The 27,002-nt window shown below is 39.5% G+C and overlaps 1 protein-coding gene across 3 annotated transcripts in view; it reads right to left on the bottom strand.

The window, feature by feature from the left end:
• Nucleotides 1-27,002, bottom strand: part of LOC144090484 (uncharacterized) — a 214,589-nt gene that overhangs the window by 167,743 nt on the left and 19,844 nt on the right. For all 3 annotated transcript variants that reach the window (XM_077621961.1, XM_077621964.1, XM_077621962.1), the window contains exon 3: nucleotides 26,332-26,526. In XM_077621961.1, the coding sequence (XP_077478087.1) occupies nucleotides 26,332-26,526 (195 nt within the window). The remainder of the gene's footprint in view (nucleotides 1-26,331; nucleotides 26,527-27,002) is intronic.

Genomic DNA, 27,002 nt, shown 5'->3' with positions numbered 1-27,002 from the left:
GCAACTATTTTTAAAAACAGTAGTAGAAATGGACAACTGCACATTGAAAGAGAACAGCACATGTTTTGTGTGAGGCCGCCAAAAGATAATGCATTTACATGTGTATCCAGGAGAGGATGGAAGAAAAGCAGACGAATTACACGACTTCCTTTTGTGGGCTGAAAAGGGGGGAAGTGATTTTCTCTAATGCATCTCTGTGTTGTGTCCCTGTCCTCCCACCACACCGACCGTTTGGGGTCCTGCGAAAACACGGGTCAAGGAGAGTGTGTGTGCTGGGCGAGTTCAGAGTGAGAAAAAAAAAAGTTTGCCAGTGACAAGGAAGTCAAATAAAGGAAAGAAAAGCTCCATTTCCCCAGCTAAACGTACCCCAGGGAGACGTCGGGGAGTGAGAGGGAGATCAAGAGTGAGAGGAAAGGTTATGAACCGACAATACTCGAGCAAAGGCTGCAGATTTACAACTCGCGAGCCCCTAAAGAGCTCTGCCATGCTTATTCCTACAGCCAGTTAAAACAAATTGCGGCCATGTTTCAATCACCCACATCCTCCCTACGAGCTCATCCGCCCGCGCCAAGCTTTTTGGCCCGCTTTGCCCTCAATTACTCCTGAATAAATACGTCAACTGAGGCGTCTTCACGCGCTGGAAATTCCCCCTATTCCTCGCGCTTCACACACTCTTCCCCAGACACTCTTCTTTACAAAACACCGCCAAGCCAGAACTCTTGAAGACCCTTGGAGGAGAATGCACGTGACCCTCATGTATGTTTGATTGCAAATTTGCAGTGGAAGCTCTGTTGTAATTTGAGCCACTGTTTGATTTTGGAGTGATGTTGGGGTGAAGGAGTAAAGGATGGGTTTTTCTTAGGGGGGGCGTGCTTGGGGGTCATAGGACTGACTTTTTCATGTTGCAGATTAAAAGCAGATGTCGGTGGGATTACATCCCCCAGTGTCATCACTCACGCACCACCTTCATCTGTACACACACACGCATGCACTTGGATGAATCTTCGGGAAGCCCTGGAGGAGGTCAAAGGACGAGGATGACTGAAGTGATGCTGTCCTGCAGCTAAAAGTGAGATCATAATGACTGTCTGAACCTTCAAAAGCAATGCTACACTTTTTACGGTTATACATTGTTGTATTTAGTTCATTTGAATAGTTGTAACAAATAATGCAGGTACCTAGTCTGACTTATTTTGAACAATACCAGTATAATTATTCATTAAGTACTGATTGATATGATATTGCGAGTATTTTTTATCCCTAAAAAAAACAATACAATGACTCATTTGTGAACAAAGCACTTCCTTTTTAACATGATCAGTTGTTAATGTTTTCATCCGCCATAGTGTAGTGGTGACTGCCAACTATTGGGGAGATGTTCAGACCAGGAAAGGCAAGACCTTCAAGTTGGAGACTGGAGCGCAATCTTTGTGCCACACGAAAACACTCAATTTAACCTCGGAAAAAATGCAAGCCAATTCTTTTTGTCTTTTTTAGCTTCTACAGAATTCCCCTTTTTCGATGATGCCATTTTCACTGATTCATTTTCAACACTGCTTATCCATGTCAGGGTCACAGGGTGCTGGAGCATATAGGGCGAAAGGTAGACTACACCCTAGACCAAGGGTGTCAGACTCGGGTTGGTTCGCGGGCCTCTTTAACGTCAACTTGATTTTACGTGGGCCGGACCATTTTAGATATAATATTTAGATTTTTTTTTAATAAATGGATTAAAAGAACTGGATTAAAAGCCCTGAATATTTAGTTTTTATATATCTCAATGTTTATTTTAGCTTTTTATATATATTTTTAGATTTTACAAAATGATTTTTGAACTAAAAACACAGAAAAAATGGATTAAAAAATTACAATTATTGATTTAAAAAGGGGGAAAATTAGGAAATTTTATATACATCTATACTCTTCATTTTAATTTGATCCTAAAACAGAAAGTCGGCACTCATGATTTACTTTCCCGGGCCACACAAAACGATGTGGCGGGCCAGATTTGGCCCCTGAGCCGCCACTTTGACTTATGACTGATTGCAAGTTAGTCGATGGGCACACATCAAGACAGACAACCAATCACACTCACAATCGCACCACTACTGAGTGAGAATCAAACCCACGCTGACATAAGTCAGCCTAAAGAACCACTGCCCCATCGGGTTATATATCTTATTAAATACAATGAACACAATATTTTATGGGGTCTTTAAATATCAGGCCTGGTAACATGAGCCTTCATAAATACTAATATACCAGTTTACGATGATTACATTCAAATTCAGGTGGGATATACTGTAGCATCCCCATGAGGATAACCGGTATGGAAAATGAATGAATATTTCATGATACATGCATATTTTGCTAGGTAGACTGTTGATGACTTTTCATCAGCCAAAAGGAGACCTCTGCATAATATTGCTCAACTGGTGATCACTCTTACCTGTTTTATACAACATTTTATACATGAAGTGATGATGATTGCTCTTTATATTCATGCTGTTGATCCAATCATCATTATGCATTTGATTTGATTGAAATTTGCAGATACAGATGGCATACGTACTTGTAGGTCTTTGCCTCATACAATGCTGTCCATATCTGATTATCTTCGCTTTTCTCTAGAATAAGGGTGTCAGACTCGGGTTGGTTCGTGGGCCACATTAACGTCAACTCGATTTAATGTGGGCCGGACCATTTTAGATATAATATTTATATATATTTCTTATAAATGGATTAAAAGAACTGGATTAAAAGCAACATTAAAAACAATGTTTATTTGAGGGGGTTTTTTGTAAGGGAAATTTTCTTTTAATCATTTGTTATTCATTTCAAAAGGAAACCAAATTTTTCTTTAATTATTTTCCATATTAAATTGGAAAACAGAAAATAATTTTTAGAGATATCAAAATGATTTTTTAACTAAAAACACAGAAAAAATGCATTAAAAATGAAATTATTCATTTAAAAGGGGGAAAATCAAGAAATATAATATACATCTATAATCTTCATTTTAATTTCATCCTAAAACAGAAAGTCAGCACTCATAACTGACTTTCCCGGGCCACACAAAATGATGCGGCGGGCCATATTTGGCCCCCGGGCCACCATTTGACACCTGTGCTCTAAAATGTATAAATACTATTAACAGTTTGCCGTTCACATCTGCACATATTTATTCCTGTAGTTGCCAGCTGCATTGGTCATTAGGCAGGGATCTAATTTGAGGCGTTTATTACTATTACTACAGTTGACCCGATCACATATTTTTTCACTCGATTTTTTTTTTGTATTTTATTCTTAAAAATCGGATAAATTTCACCTGATTATGATCTTCTAAGAACTCGGGCCCGATTTCCAATCACACGATCGGAGATAGCTAATTATTTGTCTGCAACTACTACTCTATTCTAAGAAAACAACATACACCACAGCCCATTTATTGTGAAGGACTTGCAGGAATGTGACGAGCATTGAAGTTTTTAGCCACTAAATACTGAATTATAGCAGTTCACCGATTCATCTTAATCCACATTTTTTGTCCTTTTTTCCCCCCTGAATGGATAGAGTTGAAATATAGCCCAAGAGGACTGGGATTCATTAGGGCACTGACAAAGCATGGAGAGGATCAAGCTTTTTAAAATATATCTTTCTTCAAGAGAAGTGAGTGTGACACGAAAGATGAAAAAGAAGGGAAAAAGTTAGTCCAGAATTCCAACACTTAGTAAATCTTTTTTTCCATAAACAGAACTGCAGATGGATACACATACATAAAACAGTAGCATAATGATAGAATTCTATTTATTGATCCAATTGACTGTTTTAGGGGTGGAAAAAATTTCACTATTTAAAAAGTATTACATTTATTGGTATAGTAACAGAAGATTTGAAGACCCTCCTTTAAAACGAGCACAAAATAAGTGCAATAAAGACGACTGTATAGTCATGTTCTACGCCAGGTGTGTCAGACTCGGGTTGGTTCGCGGGCCGCTTTAACGTCAACTTGATTTCACGTGGGCCGGACAATTTTAGATATATTATTTAGATTATTTTTTTAATAAATGGATTAAAAGCCCTGAATATTAACTTTTTTTATAGATCTAAAACAATGTTTATTTTAGCTTTTTTAAAATATTTTTTTAGATTTTACAAAAAGATTTTTGAACTAAAAACACAGAAAAAATGGATTAAAAAATTACAATTATTGATTTAAAAGGGGGGAAATCAGGAAATTTAATATACTTCTATACTCATCATTTTAATTTTATCCTAAAACAGAAAGTCGGCACACATGATTTACTTTCCCGGGCTACACAAAATGATGTGGCGGGCCAGATTTGGCCCCCAGGCCGCCACTTTGACATGTTTTCTACGCATTATATTCTAATTTGAGATTTTCCCTTTCTCTATCAAGTGTTAATAAATACATTGAAGTTATATTTACATCGCTTCCAATGGTGATGTACTACATTTTTATCAGATGTAATTTTTCTTTTTGTGTTTTTTGTGTGACAAGTTTTTGTTATTAAAGATCACAATAGTGCACCCTAATTTCCTTGAATCCACCTGCTTCCCTGCATCTGCACAATTTGGACCGCAAAGCCCTCATTACCTTTGACCTTAGATAAATCTCTCATTTTGTAAGGTCCTCAAACCATGGCATACTATCTCTAGCAATCTTATTAGGTAAACATAAAGCGAAAACTACACAAAAATGCTCGAGAGCAGTAATGTCACAGCACTGGTTTGTGCTGACGAGAAGGCCCACAGGCTCCGATCGGCGGAAGGACAGCCCATTGCTTATTGTTCCTGACAGAAACCACAACAAGGCCACAAATGCGACACAGCTGCCGAGAACTTTGTCACATCATGTGTCACTTAGACCATTGCGACGAGAACGGGGTCGCGAGTGCATGTCAGAAGGGAAGTGGGGATCAACCATGACTGGAGGTTGTTGTAGGGAATTTTTTTATGATGTGGACAATGGGAACACTTTGGACTCTACGCTGGTGGACGCATGCTGTAGCCATATGATTCTTCCATTACCAGACCTCGAACCACAGCAAGAATTCCTGAAAAATGTGTCAACATGATTTTTTGAGGAGGGCTTACAGACTTAACAAGCACAGAGCTTTATTGATTCTATTAAAAACCCTGATTGATCTGTCACCTCGATCAACACTTATGATCTAATGTAAAATTTTATGAATGGAAAGAAAAAAGTTGACATATGGGTACGTGACTGACAGCATGATTGCCTTCGATGACGGCCCCTTTTATTTCACGATATGATGATTTAATTCATCCATTCTCTTTTTTAATGGTAAGTTTGTAGTTAGATGGACTAGTTTCCATCACTCTCAAGACCGAGTGAATGAATGAAGGAAAAAAAACTTTAGAGGGCATGCTAAATTGCCCCTAGATATGAGTGTCAGCATGAATGGGTGTCCATCTCCTTGTGCCTTGGGATTGGCGGGCAACCAATTCAGGGTGTCCCCTGCCTGTTGCCCATAGTTGGCTGGGATAGGCTCCAAGTGAACATCTTTTCATTCACCCAAATCCGATCTTTTAAAAATGACGATATTGTGCCCGATTTCTGGCACTCGGACGTTTCATCGAAAGATGTTTGGTCCCCGGACGTTTCGTCGAAAGACGTTTGGTCCCCGGACGTTTCGTCGAAAGACGTTTGGTCACCGGACGTTTGGTCCTCAGACGTTTGGTCGACCGGATGTTTGGTAGAACGGACGGTGCGTCGACCGGACGTTTGGTAGAACGGACGGTGCGTCGACCGGACGTTTGGTAGAACGGACTCTCTCTCTCATGATTATAATTTTGAGAGCAAGAGATTACCTGGTTGCTCGCTTTCAACAGTAAACTCTGTCTCTCTCTCTCTCTCATAATTTGACAGTGAGCGAACCCAGCGACCAAATGTCCGGTCGACGGCCCGTCCGTTCTACCAAACGTCCGGTCGACAAAACGTCCGGGGACCAAACGTCTTTCGACAAAACGTCCGGTCACGCAATTTCTTATCACGTGATCAGATTGGGGACATCCGTATTTAGATCTTTAGTCACTAACATGATTCTAAATTGATAACTTTCAGATTCACCCAAAAAATTGTTTTGAAGTCAGGAATTTCACTATCTAACTAGCATGGTGTTAGTTTCCATGTTACATTGAAATAAATAACATGTCTTTTACACGTTTGCTGGTTTCTATTTATGCTGGGAGCTATGCATGATAAGGAACCAAAAAAAACGAATGGCCACAAACATTAGAGCGATGTGACCCAAACGCTGGTTGTCAGCAACTAAATTTAGTTTCAAAGTAACTTTGTTCCCTTCTTATCTTCTGAGCTACACAGTGACTGCGTGCAACCTTTGAGTGCTTTGTGAGAACAGGGCCGAGTGCCCCTAGATCTTCCTCTTGAGCTCCTATCTGCTCTCTCTTAACCCGGCATGTGTCTTGAAATATGGTAACGGGCGCACACAAAGAACATTCGCCCCCCTTTAAAATATTAGTAGGGCAAAACAGTGCTCGTCCTGAAGTGGCTCTTTTCTACTTGAGTGGGTAAAAGGAAAAAAAATGAAATTATGCTTTGTAGTTGAGCGTTTATGTGAAGAAAAACAGCTTTTAAAGAAAATTACTCAAGACTTTTTAACATTCACTTGCTAATTGCGGTTCGTTTTGCATTCAGTTTCACTTTATTCTAAAAGCAGGCCCTTCGTCCCTTGTTGTTGAAAAACGCATGCTGGGCTGAAGGAACAGCATAACTTTTTAGAATAATAAATCATTTTAGGCAATGTGGTATGTCTACTTACAAAATTACTTTGTTCCAGAAGTGGTTTTGTTACTTGGATTTTTAATAAGTAAAAACGTATTTTACATGGAAAGGCTTTCATTCATTCCAACTGTTCTAAAGTTGCAAATACTACCCCAGAAACTGTTTAAAAAGTATACAAATTTTGTATGAAATGTGAAAACAAGAAAAGAGAGAAAAAATGATAGGGAAAATTAATGAAGCCATCAAAATTAATACAATTTCTAATGGGGTAATGGAAAAGTGCGTACATTTGGCAGCTGAATAAACATACGTACACACACGTGTAAACATAGTACACTTAAAGTATGTTACATTTGGTGAAATATCGATCCAACGATGTTTCCCTATGACTTTTACTTTCCTGAAATGCTCAAGGCATTCGTCTTTAAATAATAACTTTCTTGAGTAAAATGATTACAGTCAAAGAAGAAAGCTGGATTAAGCACACTAAGAAAAACTCAAGGAACAACCTGTCAGAACTCTGTGACGAACAATATTTCAAGAATATATATATTTCAGATGACTTAGTCGACCCATTTAAGTCTCTTAATTGATTGAAACGCTCTCTTGAATTGTTTTTTGTACAATTTGTTTGAGTTCATTAGAATCCTCCATTCACATATAAATTACATTAAATTTAATATACATCTATACTCTTCATTTTAATTTGATCCTAAAACAGAAAGTCGGCACTCATGATTTACTTTCCCGGGCCACACAAAATGATGCGGTGGGCCAGATTTGGCCCCCGGGCCACCATTTTGACACATGTGAGTTAAAGATACCAAAGTAGATACAATATCAAATATGAATCCACCCGAAAAAGATGAAAAATGTCTTATTTAGATCAACTAAAGTGGTGCAGTTGGGGGCAAAGATCACCTGACCTGACTTTAGTCATTATTGCACTATAATACAGCCAAAGGACACATTCTCATGTTTAATATCTCCTTTCTGCCTTGACCTGCAAGCTATATTCTAAATTTATACCCCATATCTGCTCTCTCTGACCCACAATTAACCCTAATTGAAAATAGGAAGACTCGCTGCCCGAATCCATCCGCTCTTGTCGCTTGTTTCACCCAACCCCTCCGCATCATGTTCAGCCAATGGAAATCAACGTAATGGCGCGGCGAAGAAAAAGAATGTTCTTTCAATAGATAATTAGGGAGATTGGTTTACCAAGACCACTCAAAGCCCATTCACATACGAAGGGGCTGATTCCGGGGCCGCCTTGTCCACCCGGCCCCCGAAAGGACTCCCCAGAGAGGTATCGGCCCCAGCTTCATTTCTCAGAGCAGGTGCCTGGCAGGTAGTCAATGGAGACGGCCGGAGGAGATATACAAGAGAACCATCCTCCCAAGCATGGGATCAACATCACAGATCAAGGGTCACGAGCAGAGGTCGCAAGGTCAATGTTTAGCACTCACTGCAGCGTTCCGATGACTAGAAATGCATCCTGGGAGTTCCAAGCCTGCCTCCATGCAAGCGAGAAGCGGAAGCATCGATATTATTTCGGGTTTACTTAAACTATTTAGCACTTGATCTATTTTGGAAGTCATTTTCATTTACAGTAGCTGACAGCACAACATTCACCCTCGAAATCAGGGGTGTCCAAACTTTTTTTCTCCGAGGAATGCTTTAAAAAAAACAGAGGATGCAAAAGCCAACTTGAAATCCTTCTATACATTCATTTGTTAAATTGACAATGGGAATCAGGTAAAAAATATGTTCTAAAATAATAAAAAATGTTGTTTCATAACTTCCAATGGTGGTAAGAGACGTCCAATTTGATTGGGATAATATATGTATATATATTAAATTACACGCAAATGTCTTATTAAAATATTATTTTTTCTTTTCATTGATTGCAATGTGTTCTTTACATGCTCCCATTTCGATGTATTGCATTTAAGCATTTACTACATTTATAAATCAGCCTGGTCGGTGAAATTCTTTTACCGATTTTTGCAATAAAAACTGTAAGGTCTGAGCCACTTCCCAGGACAAGTTGATACAGGAAGAAGAGGTCAAAGGTGACGTACACTCTAATTTGTAATTGAATCTCAGCGTGGAAAAGCATCAGTCATTGCCCGTGGGCTGCTATCCTGTAGGTGTAGGAGTGTCTTTCACTATCTACAATAATAAAAGTGGTAGACAACCCTTGGTGACGTCACGCAAAGTGTGTCTAATCTAGATTTACATCTGCTCTGCTTCTACCAAATCTTCCAAATCCTAATATTTAGGTTTGGTGAGTCACCATGGTGGTAAAAGATACACAGACAGCTTCAAAATGTGAAAGAATGAGTACTCATTAATACGTTGATTTACGGGCACTCCGGCTGATGCTCTTTTCCCAGTTATGAGTCATCGCTTGGTAGATTTAATTTTTACTTATTTTCTGTGTAAAGCGAGCCACAATTTGAGGCACAAGCAGAGTTGAATAGTGTTGCCGCTCAGTAATGATGACACATTCACAGAACAAACCAATTACTCCCCGCAAACTAAGCTTAGGTACAAAAAAAGTTGGTATGTGATTTTGACTTATTATTTGGAGTAAAGGGTTTGAGATTTCCAAAATTTCGACTCTCAAATACTCACAGGGTTTAGGCCAGGTGTGTTGAAACAAAGGGCCGCAATGCATGCAGGTTTGTGTTCCAACTGATCCAGACATTTTAACCCGAAAGGCTTCTTCTAAAACCAGCTGCACCTGTCAATCAACTAATTTCACTTTTAAGACAACACATTGGTGAAAATGTATCTTCTTCAGTTGGAATGAAAATCTGCACCCACTGAGTTAACAATAACTATAAAAATGCCCAAAGACCAGCAGGAACTATTAAAATCAATATCCAAAATTGACCTCGACATACCCTAAAATGGAATTGAAAAAAAGAAGTGACGCAAAATTAACTCATTGCCTACTATTAACAATGGTAGATGTCCAATTTACTTAAACTGGCTGTGAATCTTTCAGCGCCATCAATGGCAGCAAGTAAGTTAACTTTTTGAATCAAGAATCAAAAGATCCGGACCCTCATGCGGTCTAGTTGGCATTAATGTGGCCCACGAACCAAACTCAGTTTACACCCCTGGTTTAGGCAATGATTAGAGAAAGCAAAACAAATGCAGCTGTACTTTGCCCAGGTATTGACATAGGATTGTGTATGCGCATTGGTGCCAATAAGTACAACGACACATCGGCTATTCGTGTCAATTTCTTTGGTTCTAATCAAATAGAAAGCCTTCAAAGTAAATATCTATCTCCTTATAGCCCGGATTGTTTACAACACAGCAGAGGCTATATAAACAGTGCATGGCAAATGAAGAATTTCTTTTAACACGTCGGGCCCAGCCAGCATATGCCCGCTATAGGAAACCCATAGCATCAGTGATTCCATATTGGCTACGGAGGTCAAAGGCTAGGGAAGGTCAAAGGTGTTGTCCTCCTTTCTCATCACGAAGTGCATTAACATCATCTCCCCGTCCCGTCATATCCAGATGGCTAAGCAGGCACATGGACAGATGCTCCCGTTTTGAAATTTTCCAAAATACACCATCGAGAATAAACGCAGCTCCGTCATCGCCACATCATATTTCAAAAGGAATCGGGATTCATAGATTTGGACAGGGTGGAGTCTCTTTGTTTGACTAAACTTTCAAACCAATGATCAAACGATAAAAAATTGACATTGAAGTTCTGCTTCAGTACCAAGCTAATGAAATAGAAAAAACTAAAAAAATCTACAAATGATAACTAGACGAAGCGTCAGCAACAATTTTGAAAATAGAGAAATAATTGAATCTTGATTTATGACTGCCTCAAGACGAGCGAAGTGATTAACTGGCGTAAAACTGGGTTGGGCCTCTTTCAGTTTTGCATTTCTTTATCCCTGTAATAGCACCTTGGCCAATTTCGCTGCCATTGATGATAATTGCACTTTCTGGAAGTCTGAGTCAAAGAATGTTATGCATTTAATTTTTGTCCCATGTCAACTAAATTGGAGTGATCTTGAGAAAATGTGTAGAATGTAAAATCGGAATCTATAATTTCATCATGAAGGTCCAATACACCACCAATTCAATTTTTTTTCTCAAGAAACCTCCCCTATTTAGATGTTTTGTCTTTTGTACTGTAAAAAAGTCATATTGGTCATTGTACTTCTATCTGTACACACTTGTTCAAAAGTTTTGAGTATTTACTATATCTCTAAAGTCAAAACTTTATACCTTGAACTCTTACAGCTTTTAATTCAATGCTTTAAAATGGACAGTGCTAACATATACAACCCTTATGGACCAATGTAAACTACCTTGGTGGAAGCCCCATAGGTGGTGCGAAAATAAATTGGTACAGTATTTTAAAAAAATAGGGCTTTTTTTAGACATGTTGGTACAAAATTGGGATGGCCAAGTGTGCACTAGCACAGTAAAACCGAGGAAAAACAAATATAAAATGCTAAAAGGCTGGCGACCTCACTTGTGTAGTTTTGAAGAGCTTGTTAGACTCGCTACCACTTTCTGTGTGAATAAATGTCACGGGCCTGCCAAAGCCCACATGATCGATTTAGAAAGAAATTGGCATCACGGGGTTGTTAATCAGTCCACAAGTCCGCCTCAACCTCAAGCGAGGTACTCTTAGACCAATCGCTGCGGGAGTCAAACCAGAGACTCCGCCTCTTTGCGCGGCCACCATTATTTTTAAAAGCGGCGCAAACCTTCAAGGCATGCGCGCAAGTTAAACAAACGCAGCCGTTCCAGGCCGCATGTCACCCTGCCGTGAGGTTTGGTTTGAGGGGGGCCTCGGACGGACACACACGTTTGCGCACACACTTACACGCACACACACAGCACACTCGCCTACCCAAAGACCTCTGACATGAACCTGCTTCTCTCACTCAGCAAGACATAAATCTGCGGGCTCTCAGCGGCCCTGCTGGCCCCTCAGCGCCATGCTAAACCTAACTCCACGGGAATCAAACGGCTGTAACACGATACAAAAACTAATCCGGGCCAGAGACAATCGCTGGCATAGAGAGGGGCTTCAAGGGGTGGTGATCGAAGACCATACCCACCCCACCCCCAAACTCAACTCATCTTTGTCACAAGACCTTTGGCCCCTGCACAGAGAGGACTCAGTATAGCGAGGTGCTACTGGTCTGCTACTGAAGATGTAACATGTCAGGTTTCCCTCCACCCCAACACCACCACTCTATTACTGGACTCTCCAGATGGTTCTCGCAGCCTCCCAATTACTCACACACACACAAACACACGCACACACACACACCAATGCTCGAATGCACACAAACAAGTGGCAGTAAGTAACAAAGTACTTAAATTCTTTTAATTAAAGTTTGCTTCAAGTGTTCTGGATCGACAGTCTATTTTACATTCTTACATTAACCTGTCAATTTGAAAACAGACCTTGTTGCCATGAGGTAAGAGTTAATGTAGTTTCTCCTAATTCAAAGCACTGTACCTAAAATCAAATACTTCTTTCAAATGAATAGAAATTTAAAAGTTAAGGTTGTTGTATTTCTGCAATTCAATGTAAAAGGTAAATTTGACATGAAATAAATGAATGGAATACAAATTAATCTATTTCTAGGTCAATAAAGGTAATGTTTTCATCAGGCCGTACAAAAAATGTGTATATGTATATATATATATATATATATATATATATATATATATATATATATATATATATATATATATATATATATATATATATATATATATATATATATATATATATATATATATATATATATATATATATATATATATATATATATATATATATATTTATATATATATGAACAGATATGACTGAAAAATAGATTTGAGAGCTTGCATTAAACCTCGAAAAGTCACGATTGCTTTTGTAGTTCTATTACAATGTACAGTATGTACTAAAATTGCTCACGGGCGCCCAGAGTAAACGATCAAGTAACTTCCCAGTCGGTCCGTCTGCTTGAGCGCATCCATGCCAGACCCCCCCCTTACCCCCCTCCCCTTATCATCCCCCACCCCCAAAGCAGTGTTGCTGGAATGCCTCTGTACTGTGCTATCCTGATAGAGTGGCCACTGTTTCAGTGTGATAACATCAGGCACCAGGGTCTGCACAGCCATGGGGTTTCGAGACACACTTTTATGACTTAAGTGTCTGGGACACATATCTGCAGCCATCGGCTCCTCTGTGCACCCTCATCGCATACTTGCACACAAGCACTATGACACACACACACAACCACCAGCTATGCATGCAAATGTCCACACAAAAATACAAACATGTTTTGTTTCCTCTGGTAGAAATGCCCAACAAAATAAAATTAACTTTTATTTGATTAGTGACACCACACATGCTTTTATACCGCCTTATTAAACACTTAAAGGCAATTATTTACCACACCCATACATAGGTAATGACCTTTAATGCTAAAATTAATAAATGAACTGCATAAAACAACTTCCCAATTAATTATGAGGATATATTAACGGTTTGCCCAGCGATTAGCTTGCAACCAATTCACGGTTTACTCCACCCAGCACCGATAGTTAGCTGCACTCTCTGGATATTACAACTTAATGAGACACGAAGCTGCAATTTTATCGGACAAAAATATGGAGTGCAATTTGATAAACCAAAGACACGTCACTCAATGAAGAGAATCGGTCTTCAGATCCTTCACTGCTGTCCTAAACACCATCAGAAGTACATTTCAGGGGACACCGCTGTATTTTCAATAGAGCAGTTGAATTAGTATGTCTACTCTTAGCATTATAAATAGAACAATCAATCAATTAAGTGATAACAATTTGAACATCAAATTAATCAGCAACTGTTTTGATAATCGGGTAACCATTTAGAGACCTTGTTTGAATAATAATCACAGATCAACAGCAAATATGCTCTGCTTTCTGTAGTCCTGCATAATAGCAGGTTGATTATCGTTGAGTTTAATCAAAATAAGGCATTTCCAAACATCTGCTTTTACTTTGTAAAACTATGAGCAACACTTGTTTCTGAAACCTTAGAAGGAAAACCAGTAACTAAACAAGAAGTTGGTGCATTTTTTTGCAACACTGATTAAAAACAATGTCTTGGTATTTTTTCATATTGGATAGAATTTTTTTAAAGCGTTTAAAGCAATTTATCATTTAACCAAAAAAATAAAAATAAAAATTGAATCTAAACCAGATTGTTTTCATAACACTAGGAATTTTATTTAGTCACGGATTGAAAATTATCTGCATTGCATATGGCAAATTAAGTTTTTTGTGGAATATTGAAATGAGAGAACATGTATTAGTTCAAATAGAGTGTCATTAAGCATTAAATAGCTCTTACAAGCTATGTTAACAGAAAGCAGAGTTCAAAAAGAAACAAAAGGCACTATTATGGAAGAAAATTGTAACAAAAATGGTGACAGACTTGCATAATGAAAAACAGGAAAAAAATCAAATGACACTACGTGGACAATAAAAATCATAAATGATTCATTTTCATCCAGTAAGACAGAGGTGCCAAAACTATGGCCCCTTGGCCTCCTACTGTCTGCTGCCCAGTTTCTATTGGCCCAAGGCAAATTATGAAATTATTGAATATGGCCCACAAAAGAATCTTAATTACAGCCTAGTTCATGCAGTTGCATTTCTCAGCCTTAACACTAGATGAAGCTGAACAGTGCCATCAATATAGGAAAGTGTAGAATTTTAGTATTTAGTTTTACACAAATAAATGTTTTTTTTTTTAAATCCCTGCAGTAAGATAACTTTTCAGATATAGCTCTACACTCAAATTCAACAAATGTGTGTTTGCCCTATGCATGTGCTGCTTCTTTTGTTAGCAGTGGCGTTGAAATGCGCCCATCATAAGACATGTGGGTGTGAACAATAGTGTCAATGAGCCGAGATAATTACAGTGACTACAGGGACAAAGGAGGTGTCTGTTTATTTGTGTTAAGTACTGTAGCTGACACACCTGGCAACTCATTGATAGTCCATCTTTATTAGAGGGATGGGCAACAGTTAAGGAAAAAGAAAAAAAATAGAAATATATAATAGAGATAAATAAAAAATCTGTATTACTTTCTTGCTTTTAAATGCTTGCCAAGGAAAGTACCGTATTTTCCGGACTATAATTCGCACTTTTTTTAATGGTTTGTCTGGGCCTGCGACAAAACACGGAGAGTGGTTTTCCGAACCATTCACCTATGTTTGAGAAATTGTCGACTCTCTTATCTGCTTGTGGGAGCTGCTGAACCGCTCTGGAAGGGTCCCATTTCCAGCCATTGGGCAAAGAAAACTTTATTCTATAGTATAGTATAAATATATGTTTATGGTATAGAACTCTATGAAATCTATAGCTTTCACAAATCAACTTAATTCAAAAAATATTCCCTGTATGTGTTTTACTATGATACCATATTCTGAAAAGTATGGATTTTGATTGAGTCTGACATTGACAATATGCTGTATATCACCTTTTTGCTTTGGGTTGGTAAGGCATAACCTCAGGTATTGTAATATATATAAGTCGATTTGCAAACCGTTTACATCTGCCACTCAGTGATGATGAAAAAACACTATAAAATATTATACTTCCACGGCCGCTCTTCCATGCACGCATTTGATCGAGCAAAACTCAAGTACATAGGGCCTTCACTTTACTTTGAAAATCTCAGAAAAAGACCTAAAGCACCCTTGATGGACAGCACCACTTCACTTGTCCTCGTTGATGATCAGTCACTCAAACAAGGAGGATGAGATGAGTTCCTCAGGGGAGCGAGGATAATAAAATCAGTGTGCGTGTGTTTGTGTGTGTCGTGAGTGGGGGGCCATATTTGATGCTCTAACAGAATGAAGGTCTTTGGCGGTCTTTTAGCTAAAGCAAGCACATTTCTTTGATGCCCAGCCACCTTGGCTACAGAAGCATTACTAGGGCCGGGCTTTTCTATACATTAGGCACAACACAAGTGCATTACGGTCCGCCGCCCAATTGTACTCACTCTTGCTAAATATGATCCCAACAGACCTTTTGATTTTCTTTTTCATTTTATTTTTTTACTCCAGCGCTGCCGCTACTCCACTCCCTTCTTCCCCTCACGATCAGATTAGAATCGATTGTAGCGTGGCATGGCCAGCCCAGACACGAGAACCGGGACAACGCCGCGGCGCGATTGTGCTCCTCGTACCCCGCCTCGGAGACTATTCAGGCGACTAAATAGAATGATTTGCCCTTAGATGTCAAATTTCCTCCGAGACAAGGATGTCAATACCAATTAGATTGTCTGCCGTTGCTTTACTTACGCCAGCCTGCACTACCACGATGCCGCCCGAGCCAACCTCGTCCACTCCAAAGACAACACTCGGTCTCCTTTAACATCTCACTCCCATCGCTCTTTTCTTTCTCTTTTTTTTGTAAGCAGAGTGGTGGTCTCGGCACCAAGCCTTCAGCCTCAAATCAGTTTTATGACTGGCGCTGTGCAGACATTAGGCTAACTCCATTAGTCTTTCGAAGGGAGATGGCTTGAGGGGATACTCTGGGGTCATGATGGGACTGAGTAGGTGTGTATGTGTGTTTAGATGTGTATATATAAATGTATGTGTGTGTGCAGGGAAAGAGTGAAGGAGGGGGTAACACTGTCTTAACACAGTCTTTTGGCATCTACTTAAAGGTCACTGTCTCCTGGTCGGAGGGGGCCAAAGCCCAGTGGAGCGAGAACGTAAACAAGAGACGGAGAAGAGGGCAGAAAATGGATTAACGAACAAATGTAATTAGGAGGGAAGGGGAGAGAGGACTGTCTCCACTTAGAATGGTGGCTCCTGCAGGCGCTTAAGTGCAAACATGACAAACAGATGTGGCCATGGCTGGCCAGACACGAGACTACACATACTCTTTAGTATACAAGTACACCTACAAATGCGTAGATACACGTCTTCTCCAAGCCCTCATCACAGCTCCTTTAACGGTACTTTACTTCTCGCATGCGTGATAAGAGACACGATAAGTAAACACTGTTTTCCAAAAGTGTATGCTACCCGTTCTAGTGGATGGTTTAGAAAATCAGGCTATACTCTCATGGGAGGAAGCCATGAAGACTGAGATAGAGGAAGTTGGAAGAGTTACAGCAGTAGATGGTGTTTAGGATTAGAAAGTCAGGCCAGACTGTCAGGATTGAGGTCATTCCAGAAAGAGCAACAACATGGTACACTGCTTGGAATTAGAAGGAATAAATGCTGTGACTGATTGTGGGGTTCTGAAAAGGCACTCTTGAACAAGAAGAAACAAGGCGTAGGAATCTGAAATTATCACAGTAGAATGGTCGCAATAGTCTAAAGCCTGTTACTTGCTGACAGGAAATTTGACAATTTCCTCATAAAATCTCACCAATTCATTTTATTCAAGAGGAGTTAGGGTGAGACAAAACTTTTGCAATGTATAAACAAAAAATCCTGTTGCTCATTTGTGATCATTAGCATCTTATTTCTTATTATTTACCAAATCTGAAAAGATACACATATATTAAACACCATGAGGCAGATTTATCACAAATTGTGTGACACCATGGACATGTTCTGGAAAAAGATAAAGACCTAACCTTTACCCTAAGCGTATAGCAAATACGGGTCTGGGTAAATCTCTTAATCATAAAAACTCACAAACAAAATGTGGCACAACAACTTAATGAGCACAGCAAGGGAGGAAATTAGGAAGGTGTGGCCTCACCCAGGCCCCAGCCTCTTGGGGGCCCATTTTGTGGGCATAAAGGGGGAGTGGGTGGGTGCGATGAGAGTATAAAACAAACGTAAATTGTGGTGCAGAGCAATAATTTAGTGTTTCAGTGTTAAACTATCCCTTTTAGCAGGCTAGCAAAGTGAATCAGCAAAAAACTAGGCATTGCATTCGATCCAACACTGTTTTCAGTTGCAGATTAAGAACAATCTCTAAAACCGTATTCTTCGCGTACGAGAAAGTTTGACTCATTATTGCATCTGAAGACATTTTCTTAGAGTTCTCTGGTTTTGTCATGAATTGACAGCCAAGATCTTTAAAAAGCAACAAAAAAGCTTGGTTCACACACCAGAGTTATCGGAATAGTAATTTGATCGATTAGGAGTTCTTTAACCAATCTTTATATTGTGAGTACCCACATTGGAATGAAAGTACCTTTTTTTACCACTTCGACAACAAAATTTGATCATTTTTTTCTTCTGCGTAATACTAGTTAGTACACATCTTTGATTTTCAACATTATTCTAGAATCTGGGTCAAAGAAGTACTATGCATTAGATTTTACAGTACTTTTCACCAGCAATCACAGAAAGCTAAGTGCAGTGTTTCACGACAATTCTAAACAATTTAACAACTTTCTTTCATTGTGAATGCATTAATTCATTAGTCTTCATATTTTGGATTTTTTTTTTACTGAAGTTACCTGATATAGTTCTTGTTACACACAGAGTGAATCAATTCAGATCTGATTTATTGCTTTACCTCTTGTTTACACAAAATATATGTGCTGGGTGGTTGGTCAGGCTATAATGTTTCACTTTAACTTGTGTTTTTCTATCAGTAACATGAAACCCTATCCTTTCTTTTCCAGGTTTTTCTCCAATGCCTAATTAGTTACTGCAATTGCCTACAATCAATACATTTCCCAGAAAGCCTCAGAATAAGGACACGATAAAGTGCTTAGCTCTGTTTTCACGTCTTTTGTCATTGGGGAAAGGTTTAAAGTGGCATTATAGTGTACGTAGTAGATTATTAGTAGTCAATGCTGTTCTTTTTTAAACCTTCCGGGTAATATATGGACATTTTCCTTATTTGTCAATTAATTTATGGATCTTAAAAAGTAAAAACCAATATCAAGTTTTTACAGGCATGTATCTGCAATGATAGAATAGCTAACTTGGCAGAGGAAGTTGTTCGGGCAATCCTCGAACATTTTCATTCCATTCTGACATGCAACCTGTATTTCAAAGTTGATTTAACCTCCCAGTGACACTCAATGCAGATGCTTTGAAATGGTTGTAACAAAAAAAAAAATAGTTTCTGCATGATGGCGTCTGTGATTAGTCGGCACATCTGCACCAGCAACAAACACGCAACGGCCCCCTCCAATTCCAGAGGTTGGTGTTGGTTAGCAGCCAAGCCAAACATTTCCCGTGAATAATTGCGTGAGATTGATTTCAACTGGGGTGATTACATGTTTTTTTTTTTTCACAAGGGGTAACAAAAGAGGCACGGTGTCAAGAATGGCAGGAGGAAGTCGAGGAGATGTAGAAAGATAAACAGGAAGCGGAGGAGCAACTTTGACAACCACGAGGTTTCCATAACCAGTCTGACCGCAAGCCTTTAAAAGGTGCATTTCTGCGAACACGCGTGCCGTCCAGAAGTCTGAGACGCTCGTCAGTCAAATGGGCAAAACAAATGTGCATGCTCCCAACTCACTCAGTGCATCTCATTAGCTCCCTTGCACTTATTTGTCTCTTATGCTCTCAGCCCTCCACGTGTTTTCCAGGCTCTCATTTTCCTGTCTGTGCTGAATAAGCATGCAGAACCTGACCATTAAATCTATTGCCGATAAAAACAGAAGCTGAGGGAAATGTCAATATTAACGTTGACAGGATTTACTTGTGCACCCCCCCTCCCCCTTTCGTCATGATGACATCACAGACTAAACAAATTGCAATGGGGTGAACAAAAATGCATGATGCCAATTGAAACATGCAAAGACTCTAGAGCAGGGGTGTCAAACTCGAGTTGTTTCGCGGGCCGCATTAACGTCAACGCCATTTTATCTGGGCCAGACCATTTTAGATGTAATATTTAGATTTTTTTTTTATAAATGGATTAAAAGAACTGGATTAAAAGCCCTGAATATTCAGTGTTTTTAGATATCTAAAACAATGTTAATTTTAGCTTTTTTAAATATATTTTTTGATTTTACAAAAGGATTTTTAAACTAAAAACACAGATAAAAATGATAAAAAAATTACAATTATTGATTTAAAAGGGGGGAAATCAGGAAATTTAATATACATCTATACTGTTCATTTTAATTTGATCCTAAAACTGAAAGTCAGCACTCATGATTTACTTTCCCGGGCAACACAAAATGATGCGGCGGGCCAGATTTGGCCCCCGGGCCGCCACTTTGACACATGTGCTCTAGAGTGGTAAAATGGGTGGAGTGTGGGAGCAGAAACCCGCAGAAAATCCAAGCACATTGTGCTTATTATTGTCAAGTCCCTCACAATGGATGTCATGTACTGCATCCTTCAAGGGATAACCCCTTTATCCAAGAGAAACCCTCAACTTCAATGTAATTTCTATTTAATAAGGATGTCTTGATTGCATATACTTGCATGAGAGTCAAGTCTGATTTACCATATTTAGTTGATATGCCGATGGAGAAAAAATATACTGTGAATTTCAGCTGATAACACAGTTACACGTATAAATCCCATAAATACCATTTTACAACACAAAAGTAAACAACAGTCAATCAATCAGCATTGCTCCCAGCTCTACACTTAATTGAGCTAGTGTACAAATAAAAGAAACTCCTCTCAAATAAATGTCTTACTTCAAATAAAAAAAGCCGCAAACCAAAGTCTCCAATCACGGAAATTGGCAAGTTTAGTAGATTTAAGGGTGTTTTGAAACCCTCGCGCATCTTTAAAGTCACACTCCCACCATTTCTCCATTATCGCTGCAATTAGACGCTGCGTAATGAAAAAAGCATGTGAACACGCATACTTCATAAAAGCCTACTTTCAGCACCTCTGAAATTAGAACTTAAGTCCCCCCAGAGGGGCTATTAGGCGACAAATCCCTGCCATTGACCAAGTTCTGCCCTCTGCCCAGTCATGACTGACGCCCCCCGCGCCCCCCACGTTCTTTGAAGTTCATCGCCGCGGCAACCACAGTATCACATCCTCTCCCAAAAGCGCCAAATACCAAGTGGCCCCTTCAGGGACAGCGGGGCCAGAGCAAAGGGACGTCTCTGGGAGGGAACATGGACAAATCGGAAGGATCCAGATGTTTGCATCCCATGTAAACTTGTGAAGAGTTGCACTCGCCCTCCATTAACAATGGCGGGGATCCATCTCGAAGGGGGTGTGCGGTGGCGAGGGGCTACATCGGTTGTGGCCATGCACACACTCACCAATTCACATATGCTAGCAATAAGTTGGCCTTAGCGGCTTTGATCCGACAAACAGATGGAAGAAGGCGAATGTTCTTTTGCCTAAACGGGCTATTTTCTTAAGGGAGAAAACAGAATAGCAAGTCGAAATGGCTCATATAAAAATCATACAACTACTTTTATTGGGGAAAAAGGAGAGAAATTAAGCAAAAAGACAACTATTTCGTGCATGCCATATGCAAAAAAATGTCATCTTTTTTTGGGAGGAATTCCATCATTTTTGTCGACAACGATGGCCACTTCAATAATTTACCTGGTACTTAAGACAAGGCCTGGGCAATAAAATTCATTTTCATGGGCATTCATTATTCAGTCGTTCATTCTCCATACCGCTTATCCTCACAAGGGTGGCAGGGGTGCTGAAGCCTGTTACAGCTGATATTGGGCAAAATGCAGAATACACCCTGAACTAACTATAGAGATGGACAATCCTTCCAAGGTAAATGGAATGTAAACCATAAAAAAGCCCTTATATAAGGTGATATTCTCATAGCTACTTTTTGATAAAAATTCAACCAAAAAATTAAGCAGTTCAGTGTGGGCAAATAAAACTGTTCAAGTCCAACTCACCTGAAACAGGCATGAACAGCAGACGATCCAACAGGAAGTGACAAATACAAAGGGTTTAAATAGACAGACATGGGAGCACGAGACAATTAGAAACACCTGGGTGACACGAGAGGCTGCAAACTCAACAGGCAATCACAAGGACAAGTCACACAAAAAACACATATCTTTAAAAAATCCAAAAAATATCTTTATATTATATAACAAACATAAATGTTTCCGGTGTCTTTTGACAATATCCTTGTATATTTTATTTTGTTGTTGTGTAGCCTTTTAGTAAAAAAAATAATATATATATATATATATATATATATATATATATATATATATATATATATATATATATATATATATATATATATATATCTCGAAAACCCAATCTCTTCACCCACTTCTGATGTTCTTAAAATGCTCTGGCCCGATTTCCGATCATGTGATCGGATTGGGGACATCCCTGATTGTTATACATCTGGATTATTTTGTTGCTCATCCACTACCAGAGAGAGCAAAAGATTTTTATAGAATATTTTTTAACTGGGAAGGCTGGTATTGAGGAATTACATTCTAGTAGCACTGATGGCAATTGACGTCCAATCCATTTTGAAGGACTGGCAGCTGTCTATCGCCCTCAAAGGCAGCCAATGGGTTAACTAAATAACAATAAATAAATACATTTAAATAACGCTGTCTTTGTTAGCCGATTCAAATCTTCTAAAAAAGATTTCCGATCACGTGATCGGATCGTACATTTCAACAGTGTCATTAGTGAAGAAATGCTTGCTTGAATAGTCATCAAGAAAATGTCAAGATTGCGTGGAATTCTTGTAGTTGAACTGTGTGCGAACCCTAATCTGCACCTGACAAATTATGTAATTAATATTGACATTCAACCATAAGATCGCAAGTGGCATGTTGGAATTCCACATTAAGATAACGAAAGGGAATGAAATACAATTAGAAAGAAATACAACAATACAAAATACGTGGGAGAATCATAGGGAATTTTACACATCCTGAATAATTCCGATAAATTTAATACCGTACAGTAACATCCTGTACTTCCAGTTTACATTGAGGTCTGGAGGGCGTGTGCGTGGTGGAACTTTAGGTTCAATCAGTGCCATATTTTAGCTTGGGGGCAGGGAGGGGGGGTATGTTACAAACCACTTAAACCAGAAAAGTACAGTGCAAGTCTTACTACTGCTACTGTCATATTAAGCGCATTGAGAACACGAAATATTTGTGAACATTTCACAACTGAATAGTTGCATACGATACACAAATAAATGGGAACTTTTTGTATAATCAATAAAACCAAGAGAAAGAAAACATTTTGTTCACAATAAATGAAACTTAAAATGTGTCATTTAAAGGACAGTTGATGGATTTTCCTTTTTTTTTTAATGACATCTTTCAGACGTCTTCCTGTACAAATGCATCTTAAAACGTATTGTTGAGATTTTTCATTGACCGCCATAACATCTCAGCTCGGATACCGTCATTTTCCTCCTGAATTCACCATGGTTACTAAAATGGCGGAGTGTTTACTTCCTCAAGGTCATTTGCTCATGTCTGCCAAAATGTACTTCAAAAATTCCCAGTTTTCTGCGTCACCCTGTATATTCAGGATGATGCACGTGGTAGATGCAAACAAACAAAAGGAAAAAACGAAAGAGAAAACCGAAGTAGCCTTTGTGTCTTCTATGCACTTCTATTCTTTACAATCGCATGATCTCCTTGTAAGATAAATTGTGTTGTTTCAAGGCGATAAAAATGGCCACTTTGCTCACACAAAGCACCAGTAAAGCACATACATATAATGCCAAAAGTACATTTATACACCCAGCATTTTTGTATGCCCACACAAAATTACAACTAAACCTAAAAAATGTTTTGAACACATTCTATTATTTAAGATGATCAGTTAAACCAACAACTGAACTGTTAAGGGTGGCCCGGTGGTCAGCACATTGGCCTCACAGTTCTGGGATTGAAGGTTTAAACCCAGGTCAGTCCTCACTGTGTGAAGTTTGCATGTTTTCCCAGGCTTGTGTGGGTTTCCTCCAGGTACTTCGGTTTACTCCGACATGCCCAAAATATGGGCATGCTGGTTGAAGACTCTAAATTGCCCCTTGATATGAATGTTAGCATGAATGGTAGTCTGCCTCTTGTGCCCTGTGATTGGTTGGCCCCTGATTCAAGGTGTCCCCCACCTGTTGCCCATCGTTACCTGGGGCATGGCGCCAGACCCTTGACCCTTGTGAGGATAAGTGGTTCAGAAAATGAATGAATGAATGAACTATTAAGCCACTAAAACATCACACCTTACGTAAACTTTACGAAATTCACCCGACGATCAAAACATACAGGTGGGTTTTGTGTAAATACGATATAATGACATCAAAACACAAACATAATAAAGTAATGTTTCACACTCATTTCAGCACATTTTCTGCTGTTGTCACATTGCCGGTGTGAAATCTAGATGAGCTGTCATCACCATTTTGACGAGCGAGAGCGCAGGAAGGCAATGAAAATCATGGCCTTCGGAAGAGCGTTTAAACCCCTAATGCCATGTTTGTTTTTCTACGCTCTCTCGACCCTCTCATCATTGCCACGTTTACCGCCACATCCTTCATTCGCTTTCCCCTCACACGCAATTTTCTTTTTCCCGTCTGACTTCCCTTCTTTGAGTCAGCTTCTTCTTCTTCTTCTTCTTCTCCTCCTCCAAGAGGAGGCTGTGTGCATTCCTACCAGGAGGGGCGGAGGTGTCTACGATCTGGCCTCGATAAGGACCAGGCCTCCTGCGCTCACCCCCTCCCTGGGAAAATGGGGTGCACCCTCCTCCCTGGCAGCGAGGGACGCGAGTTCCTCTTTGAGTGCGCTGCCAACCGAGACTTAGCGTGATTTGTTTGTCTGCCGCTACAGTGTCTCTTGCTAAAATGAATGCAAGACTCCTGTAGGAGATCCAGCCGGGTCTGCTAACATCAGAACAGGAGCAAGCGTCCCCAAGATGAGGTGGGAGAGAAGGTGTAGAAGGGGGGGTCGGCTGTTAAAGAGGTAGGGGAAGGCGGGGAGGGTAGGCCGAAATGAGCGTGGAATATGATCCACAGGCTGGAAACAGTCAACATTTCTTGACCTGGCGTGCGCGTGAGATAACATGGAAGCCTTCTCTCACTCACACACAAAATTCCACTAATCACTCACAAAGCATTGGCATTATTTAAAGGGTTTTCTTCTCCTTTTTCCCGCCTGTTTAATCCACCGTTTTTGTAGCGTATTTCCTGCTTTATACTACTCGAAGAACAACCGAAGGGGCTTTACGGGGGCTGCCGAGTCGGCACATTGATCTTTCATCACGCCTTACATTTAAAGCTGAAGGCAAAAGGGGAGGAGAGGCGGCTCCTCTTTTTTCTTTTTTTTTAATGGCGGCCTGGCGGAGCCTGCCTCGGATTGTTCCTCGTTTCCTCAGATTGTTTTTTCACTGAATCAGGCTGCCTCGCAGCGCCGCTCTGAAGAGGTAAGGTGGAATTTACACGCTGAAGGCAGCACGTAACAGTCCTAACTTCTGACAATGCTCACAACAACGCTTGTTTCTTGATTATTTTTGTGGGATTGAGTGTGTAGATACTTGCCGCAATATGGATCTAATATAAAGTAGTCTTTGAGTTGAACTGTAGTTCAATGCAACAGCAGTTTTTTCAAAAAATATACTTCATATCCAACACGGGTGTTGTTTTATTGAGCTATAATTTGCTTGACACTTGTCCATGATATCTTTTTCCCTTAAAATATTCATGTGTAATACAGTGCAATCATTTAATTCATCTGTAATTTGGTTGACACAAGTCTGTCTCACATATTTTATGTTTGTTAGAGAGCATTCAGGTCATTCTTCCATAATTATTTTGTATTTTTACAATTTTTTTCTAGATCTTCCATGCAATTGAGTAGTAGTATTTTTAAGGACTTGTTTTCTACAGTGTAGATTAGTTAATATGGAGATGTGTTACCACTGGGATTGAACCAAATTATTCTTCATTCACTCAGTTTTATATTTTAAAGTAGTATAGAGTAATGATTCATTGCTCAGTAATTGGGCACTTCAGTACTTTTGATTGCAGTGTTTCAGGAAAAAAGAAAAATCACAAATTTAGTGTCTAAAATTCACCTCTGAATAAATAAACTAAGTCATTAAGGTACTGTTGTTGGAATAATTTCCTTTGTACGTGTCTGGCAATTTTTTTCACCGTGGTCGGTCAGGGAGTAAAGATTTAAATTAACAACTTCTGCTCATCAACAAGTTGCCAACAAACCCCCCAAATGATGGCATGTCCTGCCTCACCATTTTTAAACAGAAAAACACATCTGAATTCATGAGCGATCTCGTGTATTGTTGCATGACACTTAAATGACAAGACAAGTGTCCATCCACTACAACCGAGCTAAATTTGATAGCACGGGATCGATTAAAGTCACGGACAGTTGTCATAAAACATTTGCATGTCTGACTCGTGAGTATAAAAAGGAAACCCATGCTTCCTTTCCCCCAATGACAAACAGCTGCTGTGCGAGCCCTTTGAAGTGCACTTGATCGGATGACTTCATCGCATCCCCAACTATTAATCAAAACCATTTCAGATTAGCGAGAAGGGAGCAGAAGAAGAAGGGCTCTTAACGCAAATCAAATTGCACTTAATCGTTTCAAATTACCTTCATCAATTTGCATGAAAGTCTCCGTGGCGGTCAACGATGTCCAATCAAATGCTCCAACGGCGAATGCATGGGTGTGGCCCACCCCAGATCCCAAAGGCCCCCATTGATCTGGCGTCCGGCAGCGGGAGGAGGAGACGGCGTGCGTGAACTTGGTCATCTTGCTGGCGTCGTATCGGGTTGCTCCGCCGGGATCTGCTCGGACCGGGGAGGAGGGCATACTTCGAATGAGCGGATACATTTTCACTGGACCTTGAATATTTCATTTCAAGGAGTCTTCAGGACGTACACAATTTGCCCGAATGGGCCACAATGTGTAAGTTTGATAATGCATTGAAAGCACAGCGGTACCTTTATGAATACATAATTAGATCATTTTAAGAACATGATAGTTCAGGAAAAGGAAGATTGACATTTGCAGTTTGAATGTGATGAAGCAAAGTGGCCAAGTAGGAAACAGTAGAAGAAAACGAAAAAAACAACCTTACAAATTAGTGGCAGTGTTAAGTCGCATTATGTCTTATTATGAAAGCACGTGCCCATTTTGTGCTTCCTACATACCCATTTAAGGATTTAATATAAACACTTGCCCAACTATACACCCTCATTTCAACAGCCAATTGGATAGAAGAATTTTAAATTTAAGCGTTATATCTTGAAATTGAACCAGT

Source organism: Stigmatopora argus, chromosome 16 (assembly GCF_051989625.1).
Source record: "Stigmatopora argus isolate UIUO_Sarg chromosome 16, RoL_Sarg_1.0, whole genome shotgun sequence".
Taxonomy (NCBI): domain Eukaryota; kingdom Metazoa; phylum Chordata; class Actinopteri; order Syngnathiformes; family Syngnathidae; genus Stigmatopora; species Stigmatopora argus.
Note: the sequence above shows the minus strand (reverse complement) of the source record. Positions and strands in the feature narration are given on the sequence as shown.